The sequence below is a fragment of the Lepisma saccharinum genome, chromosome 1 (assembly GCF_977018435.1).
Source record: "Lepisma saccharinum chromosome 1, izLepSacc3.1, whole genome shotgun sequence".
In the NCBI taxonomy this organism is placed as follows: domain Eukaryota; kingdom Metazoa; phylum Arthropoda; class Insecta; order Zygentoma; family Lepismatidae; genus Lepisma; species Lepisma saccharinum.
In genome coordinates this window covers 2,625,236-2,650,335 of record NC_139229.1, presented here as the reverse complement: position 1 = coordinate 2,650,335, position 25,100 = coordinate 2,625,236, and the positions used below count along the sequence as shown (strand labels likewise).

Sequence of the window (25,100 nt, the reverse complement as noted above, 5' to 3'; positions counted from 1 at the left end):
CCGCAGACAACTAGTATCAGAGGAACTAGTTCAAGAAAGATTTTTAGCATGTAGTCTTCAATTGTTTTTTAAATTTTTGTCACTAAGTGCTGAACAGCCTTGATGTTTGTGATGTTACAGCTCTTTTGTCATGTATATAACAATATACTTATCTAGCAATTACAATTACAATTTTTTGTATGTTACAAAATACCAAGAATGACATCATATTATACACTGAACAATCTTAGAGTTGGCCCCTGTATATGAACCTTGATGCAAATATATGCAATTTCAATAAATTTGAATGTTTCTTATCTTGCTTGTTTGAGAGAACACATCTGTTTAAAGATATTGTTTTTTAATATTATGTCAAAAAAACTTGTCAATTCAAAATATTGCACAATTTGATAATTTTGTCCTAATATACAAATTGGCTTTTTTAAACATAATATATATTAAGATTAGTTCAAAAAACAATTTCACACACATTTATTTGCATTATATAAATAAATTTGGAGTAACCATGTGACCATAACTATTATTATTGCACAAATGTGGAACTCTGAACTTAGCCTAACTATTTCAAATCTTAATGTGACAATATATTAACTTTATTGTCATAATATCAAGCATGTGATTTTAGCTTATTAATGTGGCGACACTTGTAATACCCCTGTAATAGTAAGGAAATGTAACTTTCTGCATATGGTACACTTAATTTATTTAAAAAAAATAACACACATTTCTATTTCAGATCACAAGATTGCTGTAGCTCTTTCTAGGGTTTCCCTGTCTTGTGTGAGCTGTGACAATAAAATGTCATAGGTTAACTTGCGTTTTTGTGTGTGTGTGTGTGTAATAATATTTGTTCATCTCATTTAAGAACAGTGTTAACTTTTATTTGCTTTTATCCTTTCAGAAAGAATTCAAAAACCTGAAGAATCTGGACCTTTTTAATAATGAAGCCACACAAATAGATAATTACAGAGAAAAAGTATTTAATCTCATTCCAAGTCTTAAGTATTTAGATGAGTAAGTATCTTTGTTTCATCTGTAATCAATTAAGCATTCACATAGTGTATGATAATTGGCATTTTGACCAGTCAGTTTATGTATTTAAAGTATATTCTTTTTGTGGCATGAAGTATGCATACAGTGGAGCCCCGACTTTCCGTTTTCCTGCATTATGCACTGAATCTTCAGGGTTCCGCTGCATTTTATCTGGAGTATTGCATGCTTGTTCAAGTACATGGTAATTCAAAATGAGTGGTACAAAAAGAAACCATACTTGTGGGTGCTGTAATGAATGTAATTCACAATTCTCAACATAACATGAGCCGGACTCTTTGGCCAAGTGGTTAGTACATTGCGCTGCGACACCAAGGGTCCTGGGTTCAAATCCCGCTCGGGCTTGCTTGTTTGTGAATGTCCATTCGTCAATTTCATCACTCATCTCCATCTTCGCAAATTACCCAAGAGGCACAAAACTCGAAGTAAAATAAACTAAATCAATCAATCGACATAACATGAAAGGTCAACTCATCAAGTTACTTGGTACACGTTTCTGCGGACATTAAGTGACTAGCATTTCTCTGTTATACATAGTAACAGCGGTTACCGATGAAGTTTTTGCATATTCTAGAAACATTTTCTTTCATTGATGCTGCCATTTTGCTTGTTTTGTTTGTGTTGCCAGATGAAACCTGAAAATCTAAACTATCATATTATATCGATAATTGTGAATTAAATTCATTACAGCAGTCGCAGGTATGGTTTATTTTTGTGCCATTCATTTTGAATTATCCTGTATTAATCATTTGCTTGAGGTAACTTTGATTAATACCCTGTTTACGCATGTATTATGCACACCCTAGTTTTTGATTGGGAAAAGTGACAAACAATTATATCTCCTATAATGCGCAGTACAATCCAGTTTTAAGAAATTGCTTTCTTAGTTGTAGGTCATAAAGCTGTTGCTATGTGGACCAAGAGGAGAATATCCTCTAGTGTAAACAAGTCTCCAACCCATGCCACCTCCCCCCCTTCCCCCATCCTCCACTGTGTTTAGCATCCCAAAGCTTACACTCTTTAACCATCTTATTTACTGTACTAGTAGAAAGCGAGATGAAAATTGTTATGATTTGCTGTACTCGGTGAGTTATTTCCTCACCCAACTAACAATGCAAGTGTCACAAAATCATGGGATGACACTTTGTGGTTTCATGTTGGCTACCTGAATTAATCTGTGCATAATACACACGACAGTTTTTGGGGGCAAAAATTTTAGAAAACCCTGTGCATTATACATGAGTAAATACTATATGTGTTTCGTCTTTCCAATTTGATATTTTTGTTTCAGGTTAGATAAGGAGGAGAAGGAAGCAGAAGATAGTGAAGGTGAAGAAGATGAAGTTAATGGAAACGAAGATGATGACAGTGAGATTGAAGGGGACGAGGGTGAGTTTCTCTTTCATCAGATGTTTTGTTTTTGCATTTGAATTTATCTTTCTTAGATCTTACTTACTTATTCCGATCCTCTTCTACCGATTGGTGTTGAGGTTTTGTAGAGAGCTCGCCATCTGTCACGATCTTCTGCCAACTTTTTTCTTTCACTCCACGAGATGTTCCTCCCGCTCAGGATATCCTTCATTCCCTCATTCCATGTCCTACGTGGTCTTCCTTTCGGCCTCTTTGCACCCAATCCTCCCATTCTTGCTTCCCATACCTGTTTAGGTATTTGATGTTCAGGCATTCTGCTGAGGTGTCCAAACCATCTGAGTTGTGCTTGCTCAACATCCTGATATATTGGTTTTGTGTTTAATGTTATTCTGATTGTTTGATTTCTGATTTTGTCCCTTCGGGTCTTTCCCACTGTTCTCCTCAAATATTTCATTTCTACTGTTTGTAAGTTTTGTTTTTGTTTTTCATTAATTATCCAGGATTCACTTCCATATATCAATGTTGGTACATAAGTTGATTTGTACACAATCATTTTTGTTTTTTGGCTTATTTCCTTTTTCCCTAAAAATCCTTTGTTTATGGCATAATATAATCTGTTTTCTTTATTCGAGTGTTTAATTCTTCATCTATTTTTCCATTACTATTGATTTTAACACCTAGATACTTAAAACTTTGTACTTGTTTCAGCTCTGAATCTTCAAGGCTTATTATACAGGGTTTTTCTATTCTCCCTATCCTTAACACAGTTGTTTTATCTTTGTTTATTTTCATATATTTCTTTGACATATTACCATTTATTATTTCTAAATTTCTTTGTAGGTTTGCTTGTGAATTTGCAAACAATACAATATCATCTGCATATAAAAGTTCATGTTCATACAGTTAGTTTCCAATTTCCTACTTTGAATTTTCTCATCTTTGGTTTTATTTCTTTCAGAACATCATCCATCAGAATGATAAACACGTATGGGGATAAAATATCACCTTGTCTTACTCCTGTTGATGTTATGAATTCCTCTGATCTGTTATTGCCAGTTCTGACATAACATCTATTTGTTCTGTAGAAACTTTGTATTGCTTCTACTAATTGTTTGTTTACATTGTTTTTCTTTAGAGTTTTCCATAGCAATTGCCATGGCACCCCATCGAAAACCTTTTCCAAATCTATAAAGCATAGGTATAATTCTCTATTGTATTCTATAACTTTCTCTATTATTTGCCTTATTGTAAATATGTGATCTTGAACACCTCTACCTGGTCTGAATCCACTTTGTGTCTCCTCTAATTTATCCTCGATTTCTTGTCTTAGTCTAGTTTTCAAAATTCTTGAATAGACTTTGCCAGGCACACGAGTAGTGAAATACCTTTGATTTCCGCATTCCCTGTTATCTCCTTTCCTATATATTGGTATTAGTATTGATATTTCCCAATCCTTCACTATTTGCTTTTCCTTCCATGCCACATTTATTATTCTGAGTTATTATTCTGAGCAAGAGATCTTCTCCTTCCTTTCCCATATACTAGATCATTTCTGGTGCAATGCCATCATGACCAGCTGCCTTTCCTAGTTTCATTCTACTAATAGCTTTCTTTAACTCTTCCCATCTAATTACTTCTTGTTCTACATCTATACTTTTTCCGCGCTTAGAAGGGACTGCACTGTAAACACAAGGGCAAAGGTATTACTCCGCCAGGCTTCAGCGATTGGATGATCGTAAAGCTTCTGCTGCTTCCACCACGTGTGAGAGAAAGTTGGCGCGAAAGCAATGTTGCAAGCTACGAGAAATTAAATAAAAAGGAAAACTATAACTATTCACAAGATAAGCTGAACTTCTGTACTTAAGAATTTAATTTGAAGATATAAAAGTGTTTTACTTGCCTAAGCAGAGTCAGATAGAAAGTCGATTCCTTCCATAGATTCCTCCCCTTCACCGCTGGTGCCGCCGCTACTGCTATCAGCTGGATTGATAACACTAGACAACAAATTTTAACTTTTTGTTTTTTACAGAGGCCAAAATAGCTGATTTATATGGATTTGAGTGTGCTGAAGTTGAAAATGACAATTAAAAATCTAGATTAGCTCAGGTTTGGAAGTTATTGAAACTTTTATGTTCTTCACATATTATAATGGGCCATAGTCGAACAAGCGCAGCACTGCCTAACACACATTTACTTACCAAACAATTGACAGTGGTTTTGGGGTTAATTCGATGCACTGATCACAAATATGGAGTTTGTTTTTCTCGAATGGCTCTAGTTTTTAAGATACAGGGTGTTGAAGTTTATATTGCTACTGAAATACTGATACATATATTTTTCATATTCTATTCCATATATCACATCATTTTTGTCAGACTAGTTTTTACAATGCAAACTAGTAAAATGTAACCTATTCACAAATGTGAAAAAATAAATCAAAGTGCTTTAGACTAAGTACATGAAATGCTAGTCAATTTAGTTAAATTAAAGATACACTATTAACAGCTACCTTGTTTACAACATGCGTTTTCTCTTCGCCTTCCGCTTATGGGGAAGATGAGAATCTTTCTGCAAAGTCCAGCAGAAATCTGCCAACATTGAAGCACTGAATCTTCCTTGGTATCGATGTTCCATTACAGAGATTTCTTGGTGAAACCTCTCACCATGTTCATCACTAAACGCCCCACAATCTTCAGGGAAAACTTCAATATGTGAGTGAATGAAGTGCATTTTGATTGACATGTTGCATTTCAGTTTCTTATTGGCACATATAAGGTCATTCACAAGTTCAATATAATTTTCAGTCCTCCTCATTGCCCGAGAACAATGACGTAACTTTCCGAAAGCATTGCCACGCGTTTAACTCATCAGGACCGAGAATACACTCGAATTGCTGGTCTCCAAGGACCTTACGTATTTGTGGACCAATGAATACTCCCTGCTTGATCTTCTCAGCACTCAGTCCAGGGAATTTTACACGCAAGTATTCAAATGCTCGTTCGTTGCTCTTATTCACTGCTTTTACAAATGACTTCATCAATCCTAGCTTCACATGTAGTGATGGTGACATGACTTTACTGGGATTTACAAGTGGCTCCCATGAGACATTTTTCTTGCCAGGCAATAAAGCTTGCCGTCGTGGCCAGTCCTTCTGTTTGTAATGTAAATCCTTAGCACGACTGTCCCACTCACAAATGTAGCAGCAGTACTTAATGTACCCACCTTGTAGACCCATAAGCATACCGATGACTTTTAAATCAGCACATATGAGCCATTGATGCTTATCAGAGTCGATGCTGTTTAAAATACCTCTCATCATGATGTAACTTTCCTTTGCTAGGGCTGCATATGCCACTGGGATGGAAGGAAGCACATTGCCATTATGTAATAGCACGGCTTTCAAACTAGTTTTCGAACCATCTATGAAAAGTCTCCAATCGTCCTGTTTGTATAAGATATTGAGTTCTTGCATCAAACCTTCAACATCCGTACAGTATGTCATTTCGTTTGTTGCGTTGAAAAACCTTTCGAGTGGCTTTTGACGTTGGCGAAAAGTACATACTCGAGCTTTATCTTCCAGAAGATTCCACTCCATTAAACGAGAAGCTAATACTTCGGTTTTATGTTTTGGAAGGTCCAAGTCTCTAACAAGATCATTGAGTTCACTTTGCGTGATTTTGTGCATTTCACTAGATGATGTTGGTGTAAAGGTGGGATCGTTAGATGTGGAAGGATGGCATGTATCTGACTGGTCTTCATCTTCACTGTCACTACAAAAGTTTATTGTTGTGGCTATTGGAGGATCTGGCACTGGAAGACCCATTCCATGAGGCACTGGTCGCATCGCACTTGGTATATTAGGATACTGTATGATGCTCTTATTTTTCTTGTTCAATCCTTAAGCGGACGCACCAAGCAGAAGTAGCAATTTGTTGCGTGGTTTGTTGGTTCGCGCCAAAATTGCAAATTTTGCATTGCAAAATGCATGGAAACTTTTTTTCCTTTCATCCATGCATTTAGAGTTGATGAACATGTCGTACAACAAACATGAGGAGCCCATGCTTTTGATTGGTCCCCAACACGGCACCCGAAATATAGGAAATAAGCTTTTTTCACTGCTTCTGACAATGTTCGCTTCCTTTGTCCAAAAATTGCATCTCCACATATATAACAAAAATTGTTGGGGTTATTAACACATCTGCGGGGCATTATAACAGCAGTTTTGATTCCACACAGTAATTCAGAAACTCACGTCACAATACACAATGGAGCACTCCGGAAGGCAAGCAATTTCAGACTGTGTTAGCTAGAAACAAAACACACGTAATCGTATCACGCGGAGCACGTGTTCACCGATCGGTATATCTGAGGATGTGGTCAAGGCCGCCGCCTCACATTACAATGTGCGTATCTTATAACTGCGTGAAACACAGCATTCATTGGCATTCCTGAAATAACAAGAAAACGAGAGCTAAAACACAGAAATAAGGACGTGACAAACTTCATATAGCACGAAAACGTACGAAAGCGTACCAAAATCTCTAAGATTGTTTTTTTTTACTTTATCTCAAAAACGGGAACTAAAAAACAAAAACTATTGTCATTTTCGAATTCAGCGTACCAAAATCTATAAAGATTGGGCATTTTCCTTTCTGTAAAAATTTCATTGTTGAACAGTGTAACAAGTCGGTCAACAACCGTGTCGCACATGTAATTTGATTCCCAGAAGCGTTCCTCTTCTTTCTCCACATGGCGTATAAACGATTTCCACATTTCAGCAGTTACCAGCCTAATACCATCATGAAGCAAAGTTCTGACGTCATTCAATTTGAATGTTTTATTGTTCCGAGCAACATGACCCTTTACCTGGCTCCAAACGTGCTCTATAGGATTCAGGACACAATGATAAGGAGGGAGTCTTAACACCGTGTGGCCTTCCTGCTCAGCCATTGAATCCACAACAAACTTATCATAAACGTGGTGAATGTTCGCCTCTTTTATCTCATTTATGAGTTCATCTTTCACCATGTTTGGCCTGCGTTCGATACCTTTTGCATCCATCCATTCAATAATATCATGTTTAAGCCACTGCTTGTTAGTAATACGTTCCAACTTAACACAGTGATAGGATGCATTATCTAATATGATCACACTGTTCTGTGAAAGGAGAGGTAAAATTTTCTTTAACCAGTTTTTAAAAATGTCACCTGTCATTTCTTCATGGTAATCTACAGTTTTTTTAGATTCCATAATGAATTCCCCACCCTCTAAAAATCCATCTTCACTTCCAATATGCAATACAATAAGATGTCTGCCTTTGCCGGTCGGGTTTCTTAGTCCTGTGGTTAATCCTGAGAGGAAAGCCTGTTTTTTAGATTTTACGGCAGAATCTACCCACACCTTAGAAACAGTATGACCTTCATTCACCCACGTTTCATCAAGGAAATACAACTTTCGCCCCTCCCCCCTGTATTCGCGTATTTTCCTCAGGTAGTTCCGACGCCACAACAATATGTCTTCTCGGTCAACAATAATATTTTTTCTGTTGCGTTGCACAAACTCGAAGCCGATTTCTTTCAGAAGTTTGTGGAAACTTGTTTTCTTAAGGTTCGGCAGATCCGGATCACTATTCACACTCACCAACACTTTATTTATTGTTGCCGCTTCGTTCCTATCCAAAAAGTGATGAACCTTACGACGGATGGCACTTCTCGCAAACTCATCACACTGAACTTGTAACACAGGCTTTTGACGTTGACGCTTTTTCCCTGGTGTTGTTAAAATGCCCTTATTTAGAACCTCACTGCGCGCAGATTTTATACTCTTAACAGACACACCAGTAAACTCAGATGTCAATTTCATCACGTCCTGTATAACCATAGTGGGATATTTCTCGCAAAACTTTGCGAACACATTCAATACAATTTGTTTCTCGCCGCTCTTCAACGGTTTCCCGCTGCAGTGTTTAACGTAGCCAACATCCATCTCGCACAAACTGAAATTCCCTCCCGCCTGCCCAGCCTTTACGCATGCGTGTTGTACCCAGAGTAAAAATTGTCACGTCTTGTGTATTTATGACAACCTGGAGTTCATTTACATACTAAATATTGGTTATGATAATTCTAGAGTACGATAATTACAATTGTGTTGAAGGAATGTTCTATTTTTACAAGTTAGAAAGTGGACTATATTTTGTTGCGCATGGCAGGGTCTGTTGTTCAAGCAGACTCAACGAGAAGTGTTGCCAATCTGCCTATTCTTTTGCTAAAATTAGCTGTTTTGAACTTTTTGGCCCTGCATTAGTGACAATAATGGCTTTCAGATATTCTTTAACAGCAGTGTTAATCCTTGTGGTATTGTTGCAGATGTTCCTATTCGGACGTTCTCTGCCAGACCCTGTGGCCGAGTGGTTATCACATCGCGCTGCGACGCCAAGGGTCCCGGGTTCGAATCCCGGTCGGGCTTGGTTGTTTGTGAATGTCCATTCATCACTTTCATAATTTCATCACTCATCCCCATCTTCGCAAATTAGCCAAGAGGCATAAAACGCGAAGTAAAATAAATTAAATCAATCAATCAATCGAACGTTCTCTACGTCGCTGTTTGCAAATATGATGCTAGATTTTTAAAATTTTGAAAAATGGAAGAAATATAGTGGCTGAACATCCATTTCGTTGGTAATTTTCGATTCGTCATACCTCTTACGATTTTTGAGTAAATTAGTCGAAATTCTGCACACCTATTCTCTACGTCCATTGCAAGACAGGGTCTACTTCATTTTTTGATAGCATAAAAAGAGAAAATCGCAGATCCACGATATTGGATTTTTTTTCAAATTCTCTTACAATTTTTGTCCAATTTACGTGAAATTTGGAAAACTCTAAAAATGTATGCAAAACTACTCTAGTTATGTGAATATGTTTATACTACATATATATATTTCATAAACCTACGGATATACGGAAGGAACTGGCCATTCAAAAAATGGCTTTTATTGTGAGGGAAGTTAGGAGGAAAATTTGTATTCTTTATTCTATGAAAACTAGCAACAAATAGGGTATGACATGTCCACATTGTGATTATGGAGATTATCCATAAAAAGCATTTCTACAATATAATGTAGAACCCTACACACTGTGAGAATTCGCTTTTCGCTATATGCTGCAGTTATTGGTTGGCAACACTGTATTCATACACGTGCATTTGTTTACAGTACAGTTCCTTTTAAGTCATAAAAAGCATTTCTACAATATAATGTAGAACCCTAGACACTGTAAGAATTCGCTTTTCGCTATATTCTGTAGTTATTGGTTGGCAACACTGTATTCATACACGTGCATTTGTTTACGGTACAGTTCCTTCTAAGCGCGGATCCAGTATAGCATATCTGGTTCTTCAGGCCTTCTCTCCTCCTCCTCTTCATTTGGTACGTTTCTTTCGTTTTCACTTAGTAATTTTTGGAAGTAGTTTTTCCATCTTTTCATTATTTCTTCAGAATTTGTTAATAATTTCTTATTTTCATCATATATAAATTTTAAAGGGCAATCTTTTTGTTTCCTCATGTTCTTCAAAACTTTGTAAAAAAAATTTTCGATTTTCTTTACGATTTTGCTCCATATTTCTTCCAAATTACTCCCACATTTCTTTCTTTACCTCTTGAACCACTTTCTTCACTTTATCCGTCTGCTTTCTATATTCTTCAAATGCCTCCAGAGTACCCACTGACAGGTATTTCTTCCATTTTTTTTCTTATCTTTTACCTCCACTTCTATTTCTGGATTCCACCAATTTGTTATCTTCTTCTTGCTTCCTACTCTAGATGTTCCACATACTTGTTCAGCTGCAGATATTATTGCCCCTTTCCATTTACTCCAGAGTTTTTCTAAGTACTCTTCTCTTTCTTCTACTTGCTCATTCGCTAGTTCTTCTTTCACTTTCTTTCTAAATTCTTCTTGAACATTTTTCTCTTTCAACTTCTATACCTTTATCTTCTCTCTTATGTTGTAATTTATCGTTTTCTTCCTTCTATTCATCCTTGATGTCTTACTTTTAACCCCCATGGTCATATCTAATATGAGAAGTTTATGATCGGTGTTTACTTCTGGCCCTCTTTTAACTCTTGCATCTCTTATGAACTTTTTCATATCTCTCCGCACAATGATGTAATCTATTATAGAGTTTTCATTTCTACTTGGTGATAATCAGATCATTTATTATGCAGAGTTCCAATAGTCTCTCTCCATTGTTATTTATAACTTCTTCTCCATACTTTCCTATTACTTTTCCCCATCGATCAGTTTTATTTCCCACTCTGGCATTCATATCTCCTAGGATAATAACTTCTTTATCTATGTCTTCAATAGTTCTTTGTAGTATTTCATAAAACTGATCTTTGTTGTTTGAAGTTTCATTCTCGTTAGGGGCATATACAATCACTAGAGTTAATTCTTTCTGCTCTAAAATGTCTACTGTCATTATTCTCTCATTTATAAATTTCCATCCCTTGATATTTTCCTTTCTATCTTTATGTATCATACATGCCACTCCTGATCTTGCTCTTTCTTGTTTTGGTACTCCACTGTAGAATAGAAGAAAGTTTTCATCAAGTTCTTCAATTCCATTACCTTTCTTCTTTGTTTCTGTAACTGCAAGGTATTTCACTTTTGTTTCCTTTATCTCTCTTACTAATTCACATTCTTTCCCATTTAGACCCCTTACATTCCATGTTCCAACGTTCACTGAGCCATATCCTCGCCAATTTGTCGTCGTGATCTGTCCAGCTTGCTCTCTTTTTCTTTTAATCATTGAGGTTCAAATGTGCAGGGGATTGGCCTACAGCATTTTAGCCCAGTGGAGGGGCTGCCTCCTTTCTGCCTCTGGGCTTGCAGTGAGCATAGCTTAGCTGTTCTGCTCTACGTTTTACGGGTAGAGTTAAAGTCTCTCACTCCAACCCCCAACCTGGGGGACCAGGATTTTCTTTCGTGGTTTACTCCCTTAGCCTTTGAAGTTCCCCTTCTCCACAAGGCAGTGGTTTCCCTCTTCTCCCAAGAGGGTGGGTTGCCTCTTCCGCCATATCTGGCGTTCCGAAGGTCTCCTTCTCCGCCACAGATGTCGTTGAGGTCTTCACCATAACCTTGGAAAGGGACCCTTACAAGGTGCTACCATCCGGAGCCAGATGGACCAAGGTTTTTTATAGAGGTATTACTCCTCTAGGTTCCTCCGCCTCCTCAGTCGTTGAGATGACCATCCATCTGGCTCTTTACCCGCTAGCCTGCCCGCCATGGGAGACCCTGCCAGTAGCTATGCTACCGCCTGTATAGCCTAGGGGATCATCAGAGCATGCAAGCCCCACCACCAACTGCAAGGTCCTGCAACCACTAGGTGGGGTTCTTAGATCTTTACTTCCCAATATATTGCTTACACAGGGTGGCGACAGACCTGGAAAACCTGGAAAACCGGGAAAAGTCAGGGAATTTGAGGTGCCAAAAAAAGTCAGGGAAATGTCAGGGAATAGCGTCTTCATTGACTTCAAACACTCTTTTGACGAAAATTGTTGTAACTCGGGAACTATGGGAGCAATCTACTTCGGATAACTTTTGTTTTGCAGCTAAAACATCAGCGCATGCAACCGTGTACAATTTAGAACGCCGAACCGAGGGAGGGGGGTCTGCGGGCGCGACCCCCGAATTTCAATGAAAAAAAAATCTGGAGTTTGCCCTCTCTTCTCCCGCTATTTGGGAAGAAGGCGCTAACTTTAGTATTCTTTTTAAAGAATGGACATTTCTCAAGAGAATGAAACATGTTTCATGTTCTTGGGTGTCATACAAGTTGAATAATAAGCCAAAATGTCATTTCTTTGTTTTACGAAAAATAGGTAATTAGCATTTTTGGAGGATAATTGTTATAACTTGGGCACTATGGGAGCAATCTACTTCGGATAAGTTTTGTTTTGCAGCTAAAACATCATAGCATGCAACCGTGTACAATTAAGATAGCCGAACCGAGGAAGGGGGGTTAGGGGCGTGACAACCGAATGTCAATGAAAAAAAAAATCTGGTGTTTGTCCTCCTCTTCTCTCACTATTTTCGGGAGAAGGCGCAAACCTTGGTATTCTCTGCAAAGAATGGACGATTCCAAAGAGACTGAAACTTGTTTCATGTTCCTGGGTGCTATACAAGTTGAATAATGAGCCAAAATTTGAAACTATTCGGAAATGTGTCATGGATATGTTGCGGAGAGGGGGGAGGTTGATCATCAATACGAATTTACCCAGGCTTGCTCGAGACCTGTGTCCGAGTTTCAACCCAAACAGAAGAGTATAAGGGTCCAAAATGCACATTCATTTCGTAATCTGCACCATGATACCATATGGTTTCATCGGGTCAGAACGACCTTACTCTGATGATACCATATAATATCATCGAGGAAGTAAAGGTTAAGCCGTGAATATTACGTGGAAAATGCATTGAATTATCATTTTTTTTTGTCCGTATGGGAGTAGTAAGGAGACAGAACTGTCAACAGATGGAGGGGATGGGAGCGGGTGGCACCGTCCGATAGTTGTCGGACATCGTAGTAAGGCATTTTGTTGGGCAAACTGAAGGAACATGGAAACAAATAGGTTCCATTGATACATACGATTTTTGTCGAATATCGACATCCGACAAAGTATCTCACTACAACATGTGACAGAAATTGCATGCATGGGACTCTTATGATTTTTGTTCGATGTTTTCGGACTGCAACATCCAACAAAAATCGTATGCATAAACAAGAAGAGCTTTAGACTGCAAATATGCTGCTGGAATTTTATTACTCTTCTGGCTCACTTCACCTTATTTAATGTAGCAGTGCTTACAAAGGTTTTCTTTCATCATCCTGACGTATTACTGGTTTCGCACAAGTTAACATACGTTTACAATCACATTGCACTTTTCTTAGATATCAAGAAGAATCCAACAAAACTGGATATATATTTAATACTATCACGAAAAAGTGAAACATAAATCTGCATTGGTGAACGTTATAAAAATTGGCAAGTGCATGCTCCCAACCTCAAATTTACTGCAACACTAGTATTGCAATGAAATTAACGCCACTCTCTGTCCTGTCTGTTTAAACTCGTGAGAGATGGTCATTAATCTCTCACTGAGTAAGGTTAATGTCCAATATTATAAAATAAAATACTAATAATAAATACGTAAATATTTTAATATCATATTTACTCGAATCATTCAATCATCAAAGCAAATCACTTTCTTCAAGAATTGACTTTTTTCTGCCAGCCCTGCTAAATTTTCACTTTCAATCTACTGATTTATACTAGGGGTGGCCAGAAAGTAATTTCCGATTGATTTTCCGCAAACGCCAAAACCGTGAAAAATGGTAATTGCTGCGAAGTTATGTTTATGAATGTGCAGTGATGTCTGGACACATTTTTCGATCTTTATAAATATCAAAATAATGCGAATTTGGCATAAAATGTGAATTGTTGACGTTTTTAGCGATTTTTTAAAGAAAGTACCTAAATCAACTTAAATTTCCATGAAATCCAACATTCTTCTTTTTTCTAGGCCATGTTTATGTACATAGAACATGCAAGTTTTCCAACATTTTACTCAAGAGTTAACTATATAGTTATACGTACATGGAATAATTTCGACAGCCACATTAAATTATGTATTTCCCACAATTTTTTCAAATTCTATCAAAACCATTTGCATCACAGAGCAAAGTGGCAGGGTTCTAACAGGAGATCGAGTGCGTATCTACTGTCACACGGGATCCACATCCTCGTATTTGTCGCACGAGATATGTTTTGAATTACCAAGCTAAGTGCGCTCCATCGGCATTTGTCAAGCGAGTAATAATGGAGCTCAGTCGGTAGGGCGTCTGACTACTATGCAAGAGACCCGGGGTCGATCCCCTGCGGGGGAGAACCAGGATGTTTTCCGCCTATTCAAACTGCTCCGGCACCCACCCAGCATCATATGAAGCTGGTACCTTGAGGAAACTTTGAGGGATAAATGTAGCCAGGAGCGTGGTGCTTATCACAGCACCCCCACCTTTAGCCGTGAGCAAGAAAGTGTGGGGCCCTAACTCCACACCCTTATACACCTTCATCGAAAAGTGCAGGGGAGTACTTTGCTTTTACTTCCTCAAAAATCTGTTCCAACATATCAAACTGTCACGAAAATACGTAGACCATGTGATCTACAATTTAATATAATCGTTTACAAGCACAATGTAGTATTAAGTTTCGGTATATTTGGCAGATAAATGTTCTAAAACAAAAAAGCAAATTTTGGGTAACTTAATACTGACAAGTCAAAAAAAAAATATAATATAATATATCGGTATCTGTCACGTGAGATTGATTGATTTTAATTTTTTAGGTGCGCCGCCACTTAGGGTCATTATGCACCCTTCAGTATATACGGGGGAATTCCATTATCTAAAATCCTTACCTTAAAAATTAAAAAAGGGGGGTATGGAAAATAACTTTCCCAAAAGAACTTACAAGATATCAAACTCTCACGAAGAGGCGTAAGCCATGCGACTTACAATTTGAAACAGTAGTTTAAAAGCACCATGAAGGAATAATTTCAGATATTTGCCAGAAAATGCGTTAAAATGAAAATGTGAATTTTGAGAAAAATAACACCGTATAGTAAAAATAAAGAAAATAAGAAAATACACCAATTTGAAAAAAAATAACAAAATATCAAGGTCCATACCGATTAGGCATAAATAAAACATGAATATCAGTTGTAATTTATTGCATTAGTACGAGGGCCACTATTTATATTTTGAGCCTTGGCAACACTGATTGAAGTTAGGCGCGATTTGACGTTTGCACGGAATCGTCTGGCATTATTGACCATAACGTACTTCAAATGTTTTGTCAATAGCTTGATTTGTGTTGTTTATGTTGCCTTGGAGATTGCGCGACAACAATAAAATGGAATTAACTCGTGAACATTTTCGTGCGATGATTTTTTACGATTTTCGACGTGGATTATCAAGACAAGAGTGCATCGATCAACTTACTTCCACATTTGGCGATGAAGCCCCATCCTTTGCCACTGTGAAACGCTGGTATAACGAATTTAATCGTGGCCGCCATTCGCTCACCGACGAGATTCGCGAAGGTCGTCCAAAATCAGTTGTTGTTCAAGAAAACATTGATGCTGTGCAAAACCTAATACTGCAAGATCGTCATGTGACATACTGTGAGATTGAGGCAACCATAGGCATTAGTCCACCAGCATATATAAAATATTACATGATCATTTAGCTGTGAGAAAGGTATGTTCTCGTTGGATCCCACACAATTTGACAAAAACTCAGAAAGACGCTCGCGTCAATTGGTGCAAACAAATGCTCAATAAATATAATCGTGGTGCTTCAAAAGATGTATATAAGATTGTAACAGGTGACGAATCATGGATATATGCATATAAGCCGGAACTTAAACAGCAGTCAACTGTATGGGTGTTTCAAGATGAACCCAATCCAACAAAAGTTGTTCGCGCTCGAAGCACATCGAAACAAATGGTCGCCTGTTTTTTGCGGGAAAACTGGTCATGTGGCAACTGTGCCTTTAGAGGAACGTAGAACGGTCAACTCTGAATGGTACACAACAATTTGTTTGCCAGAGGTCTTCGGTCAAATACGGGAAACAAACAAACGCCGTCGGATCATTCTTCATCAAGACAATGCCAGCTGTCACACATCTCGTCTAACAACCGACTTTATGAACAGTCAAAAAATCGAATTGATGGGTCATCCGCCGTACAGTCCTGATTTGGCACCCAATGACTTCTTCTTGTTCCCGAATGTCAAGAATAAATTGAGTGGACAACGATTTTCGTCGGCGGAAGATGCCGTTGATGCGTTCAAAAACCATATTATGGAGGTGTCTCAAGAAGATTGGAAAAACTGCTTTGACAAATGATTCGAACGAATGCAAAAGTGTATTGACCATAAAGGAGAATACTTCGAAAAACAATAAAGCAGTTTTCAATGCCAAATTCCTGTTTTTTCATTGTTAGGCTCAAAATATAAATAGTGACCCTCGTAACAGTGAGTCTTAACCTAATTTTCGGCATAATCACAACCGTTATCGATTTAGTTTAGTTTGTAATTGTCAGGGAAAAATGTAAATTTTGTCCTGGAAAACCTGGAAAAGTCAGGGAATTTCATTTCTGCTTGTTTGTAGCCACCCTGCTTACAAATTACATTGTTCTGTTAATATTAATACAAGCACTGCATGTAATGTAAAGGTAGTATTAGATCTTGGAGTGAGTTGCATCACATCACTGATCTGCCAATTGGAATTTGCTGTCGTGCCATTTGGTTTGGTTGTTGCTGCTGGCTCGTTCTTGAGGGCTTCTTTGAACCTTCTTGATTGCAATCAAGATGTAACATGTAGAGAAGCTTGTTGATAATTAATTTTGTTCCTGTGTATTGAAGCAAGGTTACAGAGAGTTGCCATTTTACAACATATTCTTTGGCGGTCGGCCAAATTTTCCATTACAAGTGCTGATCGCACAGAAGTGGTAATATGTAAGGTTAAAGTAGAGAAAACATTAGCAGCTTGTACACTTGAATTTTTGGAAAGCTCGCCTTAAAAACTGGGAATTATGCGTGAATTTTATCATGGTCCTAGTGTGGTCACCCTGTTTGAGTTTCTCGTGTAAGATTACAGTTTCATTACTAGGGCTCGGAACGCTCTTCAAATGAAAGCTTGATTATATTTTTTTTTCATAAATTTGAAGAGTAGTTGAATATTTTGCTAAAATGTATAGTTTGGTGGTTTAAACTATTGAAGCAAAGGGCAAAAACAAATTAAGTGCTAATATAGTTTTGTATATTTTTACTTCAAGGTTGCATAAAATACACTGAAAGGTTTTTCTGTAAAGTCAATCACCTCCTTTCAGAATGGTCCTTCTACGATACAGTAGTCGAGCAAGATCTGAAAATACAGTTGTTTCGTGTACATCAGATTGTATTGTGTGTGTGTGTGGGACAAATTTTACTTTAAAAGAACAGATTAAAGCAATAATAGTGGCAAGCAAGGGAACCTCAAAATAGGCTTCACACAAGTATTTTAAGTTTGCTGGAGGAAAAATAAATTATATTGTGCTTTTCCATTGACTGTACTTTCGATTGGCGAACTTGCTAAAAGGACCATCTCAGGAAATTGAAATATGTAAGTTATGCTAGTTAAAATTCATGATACAACAAGGAAGGATAAAAATAAACCTAAAAAATGTAGGGGAAAAAATACTGAAAAATGTCCTAAAAGACAAAAATGCCTAAAAATGCAAAATGTTTTCTGGTTCTGACAGATGTCAGGTTTAGCATTGTTTTCAAGGCTCTGAAAAGAAGAATGTTTTTCTTCATCTTCCGAGCCCTAGTCATTACCATTGCTTCATATTCAACCAAGCATGTAGTGAAACAAGATGTATATTTCTTGTCACACTTACATTTCATATTAATAATAAAGTGTGTGTAAATTTTGTTCTTGACAATGGGAGGGAGGGGTTAAACATGACAATTGAAAAGTGATAATATCTCTGTACAAAAATATCCAACACTTGGAAGATTTATCTTGCGTGGACATGGTTGGAATAAAAATATATTTGTCCCATTTTATTCTTTTATAATCCAAATTTTGAGTATATTCCTCCTGAATGAAATTCTGCGTGCATTTCAAATTCCATTTACAATCTAAAAAAAAAGTGCCATTGGAAAAATGTTTTTGTATTTCAGATGATGACGAGGAGGGAGTAGATGAAGAGGATGACGACGACGAAGATGATTTAGATGAAGAAGGGGAAGATGAAGTGGGGCTTGACCATGTGTACAAGGAGAATCTAGAGGTACGTATAGTTAGAGGCACATATTTTTGGTAAATAAAAAAGCAAAATTTCGGTACAAAAACAGTCAATTTTGGGTTCAAAAGTGGTAAATAAAATGAAATTTCGCTCTTATAGCGGTGAAAATGCATCATATAAAATGACATTTTGGTTTTTAGAAATGTGAATATAATCCCAAATTTGATTAAGAAATTGCACTATTACACAAAATAAACATATCCCTTCTAATTGCACGTTAAATCATTACCAGAATATTAAGTTTATTCCTGTATAAAGGAGTCCATTTTTGCTTCTCAAATATTTACTACAGAATTAATCAATTTTCTGTGAATTGCATAACTCTCAGGATACTTCAGACTTCAGAAAGTGTTGTGTCTTTATATAAATGATAGATTTCGTGTTTTAAGAGTCTATTTTGCAGTTCATTTCTCATCATTTCGTGACAAAACAGGGTAGGAAAATGCACCTCACACCTTTCAGAAACCTGAAAAATTAACATTAGAATGTGTTTTTTCACATTTAGTGTTTTCGTCGCAAACCAAATATGCATGCCTCTACGTATAGTGTAAGTCCTTCCTGATTTCCATGTAGAATTACATAACACTGCTACAGGCACGATCAAGGTTGATTCATTTAAATCGGGTGATTGTTTTTTTAATTCACCGATTTAAATCACTATAAATAATTAATTTATAGAGTAATGTAGATAAGGAATTTGTAGATATCAGAATCACTTTTGGTGAAAGTTCATTAATCTTGTAATCATCAAATGGTGTTTTTTAAGCTCTAAGAAAGGAAACAAAATATATGTACTGATGGGGCGAAGGATATGTAAACTGTAAACACATTTAAAATTCAATAATCATTGGCAATAATAGCCAAAAATTTGTGTAGAAAAATATTCAAAATATTAACCATTTTAAACTGCAAATACATAGTGTCATTATCATTAAGCTGGAAATAAACATGGCAGCTGATATTTTGCATACTATTATTTAAATCAAATCACCAAAATTGAGCTACAAGGGTTATAAAAAATATTTGAAGTTACAATTATATAGTAGATCCAGAATGTTTTATTTTCACAGGAGGAAAAGTTACTAAAGTTAGTATAGTTTCATTAAAACACTTAAGATTTCCATAGTAGGTTCATATATACAGTATCAGAAACAGAAACATATATATTAACGTAAATTTTTTATTTGCTTTGATCAAACTGTTCAAATTTTTTACTACTGGGCACTTTACCAGAAAAAAGCCTTTCTATGAAGAAGGATCTGTGTGTACAGTGCCAAAACACACAAGCAATTTTAAGCTAGATTTTTATTTAAAAAATCATGATTTTTTATCCACCCTGGACTTCATAACACTACACATAGGTACTGCTGACAAATAACCCCACCCCTACAAGGTAGGTCAGGTATATCTGAAATTAGTAAGAAGCTGGAGACATTTGGAAGGAATATCATTGAGCATGTCCCGTGTTTCCATTCACTACATTATCCATGATTTTCTCAGTTCCATGAGAAGTATGTTGCAGTACAAAGCTGTTACATCTAGTTTTTACGTGGGAACATTTTAGGTTAACATTGATACTACATTGAGTATTGTGAATTTCTTGCAACTCTACAGGTACCGTATTTACTCATGCATAATGTCCACTTTTATTTTCCAAAATTTTTGCCCCCTAAGAAATGTGGTGCATATTATGCACGGAATAATTCAGACATGCAACCTGAAACCACACATGTTTTCACTGTCTCACTGCATCCAACATGCATAAAACAGGTGCAATGCAAATTACGATTTTGGGTTTCTTTAGTAAAAATGCTTTTTCAAAAAGTTACGTATAGAAGTTTCCCATGATTTTTCTTTGTATCTGAGAGTTTGAGACATAGGGATTTGATCATGCACGTCCCAACAAACTGGATGTGTAATATCTGCATTTGCCACGTGAGAAATAATAGAAAATATCTTCCTGAGCACTGAAATTCATAATTATGTAACTTCTGCTCCACTTCTGCCCGGTTCTTGGATGGTGCTGCCTTCAACTTTTCTTGCTTCAGCCATTCTCTTACACTTTTCACACCATGTCGAATTTTTGAACGAGAGTCCTGTTGTCATTCTGAAGAATTTGCAATTTGAAAACTGCAGTATATCTCTCCCTCTTTCACATTTTGATCTTGCTTTCTTCACAGAATAAACAAGGTGGTTACAGAAGTGAAAGCTTTGGGATGCAAAGTGGAGGGAAGGGAGAGGGTGAGACATTGTATACACAAGACTTTATTCTCGTTTTGGCCCGCATAGCAACTTATTGAATAGGTATGATGTTATTCGCTCTTGATTGGCATAGCAACAGCTTTACGGCCTACCACTAAGTAAGCCATTTCTTGAACCTGAATTGTACTGCACATTATATACTAGATGTAATGTTTTGTCTTATTTTTCCCATCAAAAACCATTATACACACGTGGGCTGACACTGAACCTGTACCGATACTCTCACCAATTCCCACCAATAACTATATTGATCCTTGAAAATTGTAATAATTACAAGTTGTTCAAAATATTGATTAATGTAATGTTCCACACAAATTACATGTTATGTTATCACAAAGTTCTGTGTTTTCATACAATGGTGAAAAATAATTAGGACTCCGAATTTGAAAGTGTCGTGCGGTATATTTGCAGGCCCCGTAAAAGACCAAAATGCCGGAAATGTATCGGCAGGTGTCTGTAAATGAATTCCAAGAGATACTTTTCGATACATTGACGTCGGTTTTGTCTCAACCCTAGTAAAGGTTTATACTCAACCTGAAGTTGCTAAAATACTATCTTATTCTGCGCAATTTAAATTACAAATTTTTAAACTCTCCTTTTTTTAACAGGAGGAGAGTGAGGGTGAAGATTACGAAGGCGAAGGGGCTGAGGATGAAGATGATGAGGAAGGAGTTGATGATGAAGATGAGGAAGGAGAAGAGGAGGAGGATGGAGAAGATGAAGGTAAGTGACGAATACAACCACAGCTGATGCATTATTAATTGTTGGCATTACTTGGTGATATTTCAGATCTATCTATTCGGCATACGAGCAGAGGTAAGTTGTCCATCCGGTCATTGGGAGATTTGGTGATGTCAAGGTAGGAGTGGTCTAGTTGGTAAGGCATCTGACTGCCACGCAGGAGACCTGGGTTCAATTCCCAGGGTGGGCGATCTAAGGCCAGAATTTTTCTCATCTTGTCCTCACATAAAAGTGGCTCTGGGGGGGTTTCAGGCTCAAATCAGTGGGTGGGGGTGGTAAAGGTGGCCTGCAGTGTGGTGCTGCTCACATCACATCCCATAAATATCCCTTCGTGGCACGATGCTATATGCACAGGAAACAGGAACCTTTATCTTTACTAAGAAACAAGTCTGAATATTTGCATATTTCAGCAAAATTAGTCAAGTGACAGCATGATGAAGCAAGAAATATCCAAGGGACATCAAATCTTAGCGCATTGAAATGAGAGACTGGTACTACTTCCAATGCCCAACTCTTACTACTGTGTTTATTAAGTACAGTGCTCTTACCTGGGCTAAACCAAGTTGAGTTTATCCCTACTATGTTCAGTAGCGTTCGGCTGATCTCTGTAGTCAACGCCATGCACAATGCAAATTCAGCCATGGTTTATAGTCTGAACAAAGGTACATAAGTCTTTATTTTGCTGTTATTGACAACCTGTTGTCATGTATGTGGGCTTTTTCAGAAATCCCTCAAAATTCATATTAAGTTCGGAAACTTAACAATTTTCCTGAAAATCTGTTTGCCAAAATTCAAATTGTTTATCCAAATATTTGTTTATTATTTACAAGGCTTTAAAAATTGAACTGATTGTGTTTATAGAACTGAACATCCTAGGATAAATTCCTATGTAAATTGGTAGGATTTTTGATAAAAAATTTAGACAACACTTCAAGTTTTTTTTTGGCTAAATAAATTTGTAACACACAAGCCAAAACATCAGTTGAGAGAAGTTTTCCTCTCAAGAAAATTTGTACCTTTAAAAGATCAACGTAAGGAGAATAGCATTGAGAGAGAACACTTGCAGGTGAACAATTCTAAAACAGTCATTCAGATTCCTCATGAAAATCACAGGGGAGACTAGTTTATATACAGGAAAGGTAATAACTTTAATTAATTAGGTCTTTGATCAATGGGCTTGTAATTTATCACAGTGAAATATTGCCCCCAGCTCCCCCTTCAAAGATTGACTTTAAACATTTGGCAAATCTTGTGATGACTGCATATAGATATTACACCTTGCCCACTGCATACAAGCAATGGTCTCTTGCATAAATCTTAAGTCCAAGTTCTAAAGAAAGAGAGAAAAAGTGATGCCAATTTTGAATCAGGATTTCAGAAAAAAGTTTGAGGGGAAAAGGCAATTCTAAATTGCCTTTTCCCCTCTTAAACTTTTTTCTGAAATCCTGATTGACTTATATGTATTATAACAGTTACTTGCCAAGTAATAATTTCTGTGCTGCGGGTGTTATGTGGGTTGAAGGCAAACTTTGCTGTAGAAAGAGTTGGCGTGATAAAAGCTTCATGGCTGAAGTTGAAACTTGCTAGTTAGACAATATACTTCATGATGTTTTGTCTACTTCACCTGTAGACCGTTGCTTTTCAACTCGGGTGTAACAAGATTGTTGGTTGTTTCTGGTTAAACAAGCAAACATGCAGCGGAGTTGAAGCCCAACCAGCCAATGAACAAATTTCAGGAAACCCAAACTTTTCGCCTCTAGTTGTGCCAGTTTCAGACAAAAAAGCAGTGTTGCTATGTGCCTGATTTTTGTCCAGTCACACACGACATCTTTTGCTGTAATCTTTAAATTGCCTTCAGAGCATTATGAATGCACGGAGAAAATTATGCTGTAATTATCTCCACAGATGTGAAAAATTGCCACTTTTATTAATCCAAATCCCACTGAATTCATACATATTTATATAAATGCCCTGTGGCAAGTTTCTCACAGTTTGGCTTTTATTCTTATTGAGGAAAAAATGCTGCAAATCCAGAACATAATTGCGATCTTTCTTCTACTACAGAATAAACAAGCTGGTTGCAGAAGTGAGCTTTGGGGTGCTAAACACAGCAGAGGGAGAGGGCTGGGGACTCGTTGTATACAGAAGACTATATTTTAGTTTTGCTCCACATAGCAACATGCGACTCACTGAATAGGTATGATGTTTGCTCTTGATCGGCATTGCATGAGCTTTTAAGACCTACAACTAAGAGCCATTTCTTGAACCTGAATTGTACTGGGCATTATATATGAGAAATAATTTTTTGTTGCTTTCCCCCCTCAAAAACCAGGGTGGGCATTACACACGTAAATATGGTAATGTGGGTTATTGCTACCAGTAAATTTCGGATGTACATCTAAAAACTTTACATCCAATAATAATTAATTGTAGTACAGGAAATAAAAAGTTGTTTTTTCTCCAGGTGCTGGTCCAAGAGGAAAGAAGAGAAAGCATGAGGATGAAGATGAATAGGCAACCATCAGCCACTGACAAACGACATCATACCCATCACCACAGATTGAATTGGTGGTGCGAAGGAAATGACTTGTCAAGATTGTTGAGCTAGTGTGTGGTGTATATATATGAACGAGGCATTGCACGTCTGTGAAAAATTTAGCTCTTATTAATTGAAGGTCCACTTTTGGATGCACGAGGCTTCCAAATATGGCCGACCACAAGTGTATGTGTGTGTGTGTGTGTGTGTATGCGTGTGTGTGTGCTTTATTCATTTGTACTGAAGAGGACGGCGTGAGGTGAGATAATTAATGTCCAATTATTTGGGAGCCTTGTCGCAGTAACAAGAGAACATTAAGATGGGATTTTCACCCATGTGTGTAGTTCAGCCTTAGAAGGCTGAACGAATGAGAAAAATATAAATATATATAAATAATATCCTTTTGTACAGGAGAAAAAATTCTTTGCACTCGATCCTTAGCACATAACTAGATGTAGAAAATTGGAAAAAAAGTGAATTCATTTTTACAATAACTGACCGACTTAAGCTATTGGTTCTAATATATTTCCTACAAGAGAAGCAAAAGTAACCAAAAAGCTTAAGCCTTAAATTGTTTAGACATATTTAGTATGGTAAGTGCATACAGATTTTTCATATTCGGTATTTTAAATCAACTTTTAGAAAACTTGTCAGAATCAGCTTAATCACTTGTTTACAGTAGTAATAATCTCGTTTTGTTGGCAACCTACCATGACAAGGTGCAAATAATAGTAAAAAAGAAAAAAAATGTCGACCAGAGAAAGTACAAATGCATGTATTATTTTGTTATGCCCATGTTCATGGTATGTTGCATTTGCTTTTCAATGTCAAGGGATCTTTGTCTGCCTGATTGGTTCTCTTCTTTTTTTAATGCGAAAACAGCCGAGTGATTGCAGGGAACAGAAAATAGTATTTTGTCCATCACATTATCACTACCATGTATTGTCAGTTGTTGAGTAAATTTTTATCAAAACTATATGCCTCAGTTTTTTAATGTTCCGTACATTGCCTTTGCTGTTTTCATATTTTCATTTCTGCAGATTTCAGTTTTTCAGAATGTCTATGGTCTGAAAATTCCTGAAATTACGAATTTTCTTCCCTCATAGGCATGAAATGTGATCAATTTCTACTTCCCGGAGAGCTTATCCTGCAACAGTTCTGCCACTACTGTGTGGGATTAAAAATTATAGATACTGTAATGTGGGGCTTTTCTGAACAGTGTGTTCTAAAATGTTTTT

At 36.9% G+C, this 25,100-nt stretch overlaps 1 protein-coding gene across 2 annotated transcripts in view; it reads left to right on the top strand.

The window, feature by feature from the left end:
* Nucleotides 1-24,838, top strand: part of Mapmodulin (acidic leucine-rich nuclear phosphoprotein 32 mapmodulin) — a 44,034-nt gene extending 19,196 nt beyond the window's left edge. For both annotated transcript variants that reach the window (XM_083128401.1, XM_083128410.1), the window contains exons 4-8: nt 902-1,014; nt 2,342-2,439; nt 18,199-18,308; nt 21,194-21,308; nt 23,791-24,838. In XM_083128401.1, coding sequence (XP_082984527.1) covers nt 902-1,014; nt 2,342-2,439; nt 18,199-18,308; nt 21,194-21,308; nt 23,791-23,840 — 486 coding nt within the window. In that variant the 3' untranslated portion in view covers nt 23,841-24,838. The remainder of the gene's footprint in view (nt 1-901; nt 1,015-2,341; nt 2,440-18,198; nt 18,309-21,193; nt 21,309-23,790) is intronic.
* Nucleotides 24,839-25,100: the final 262 nt, after the last annotated feature.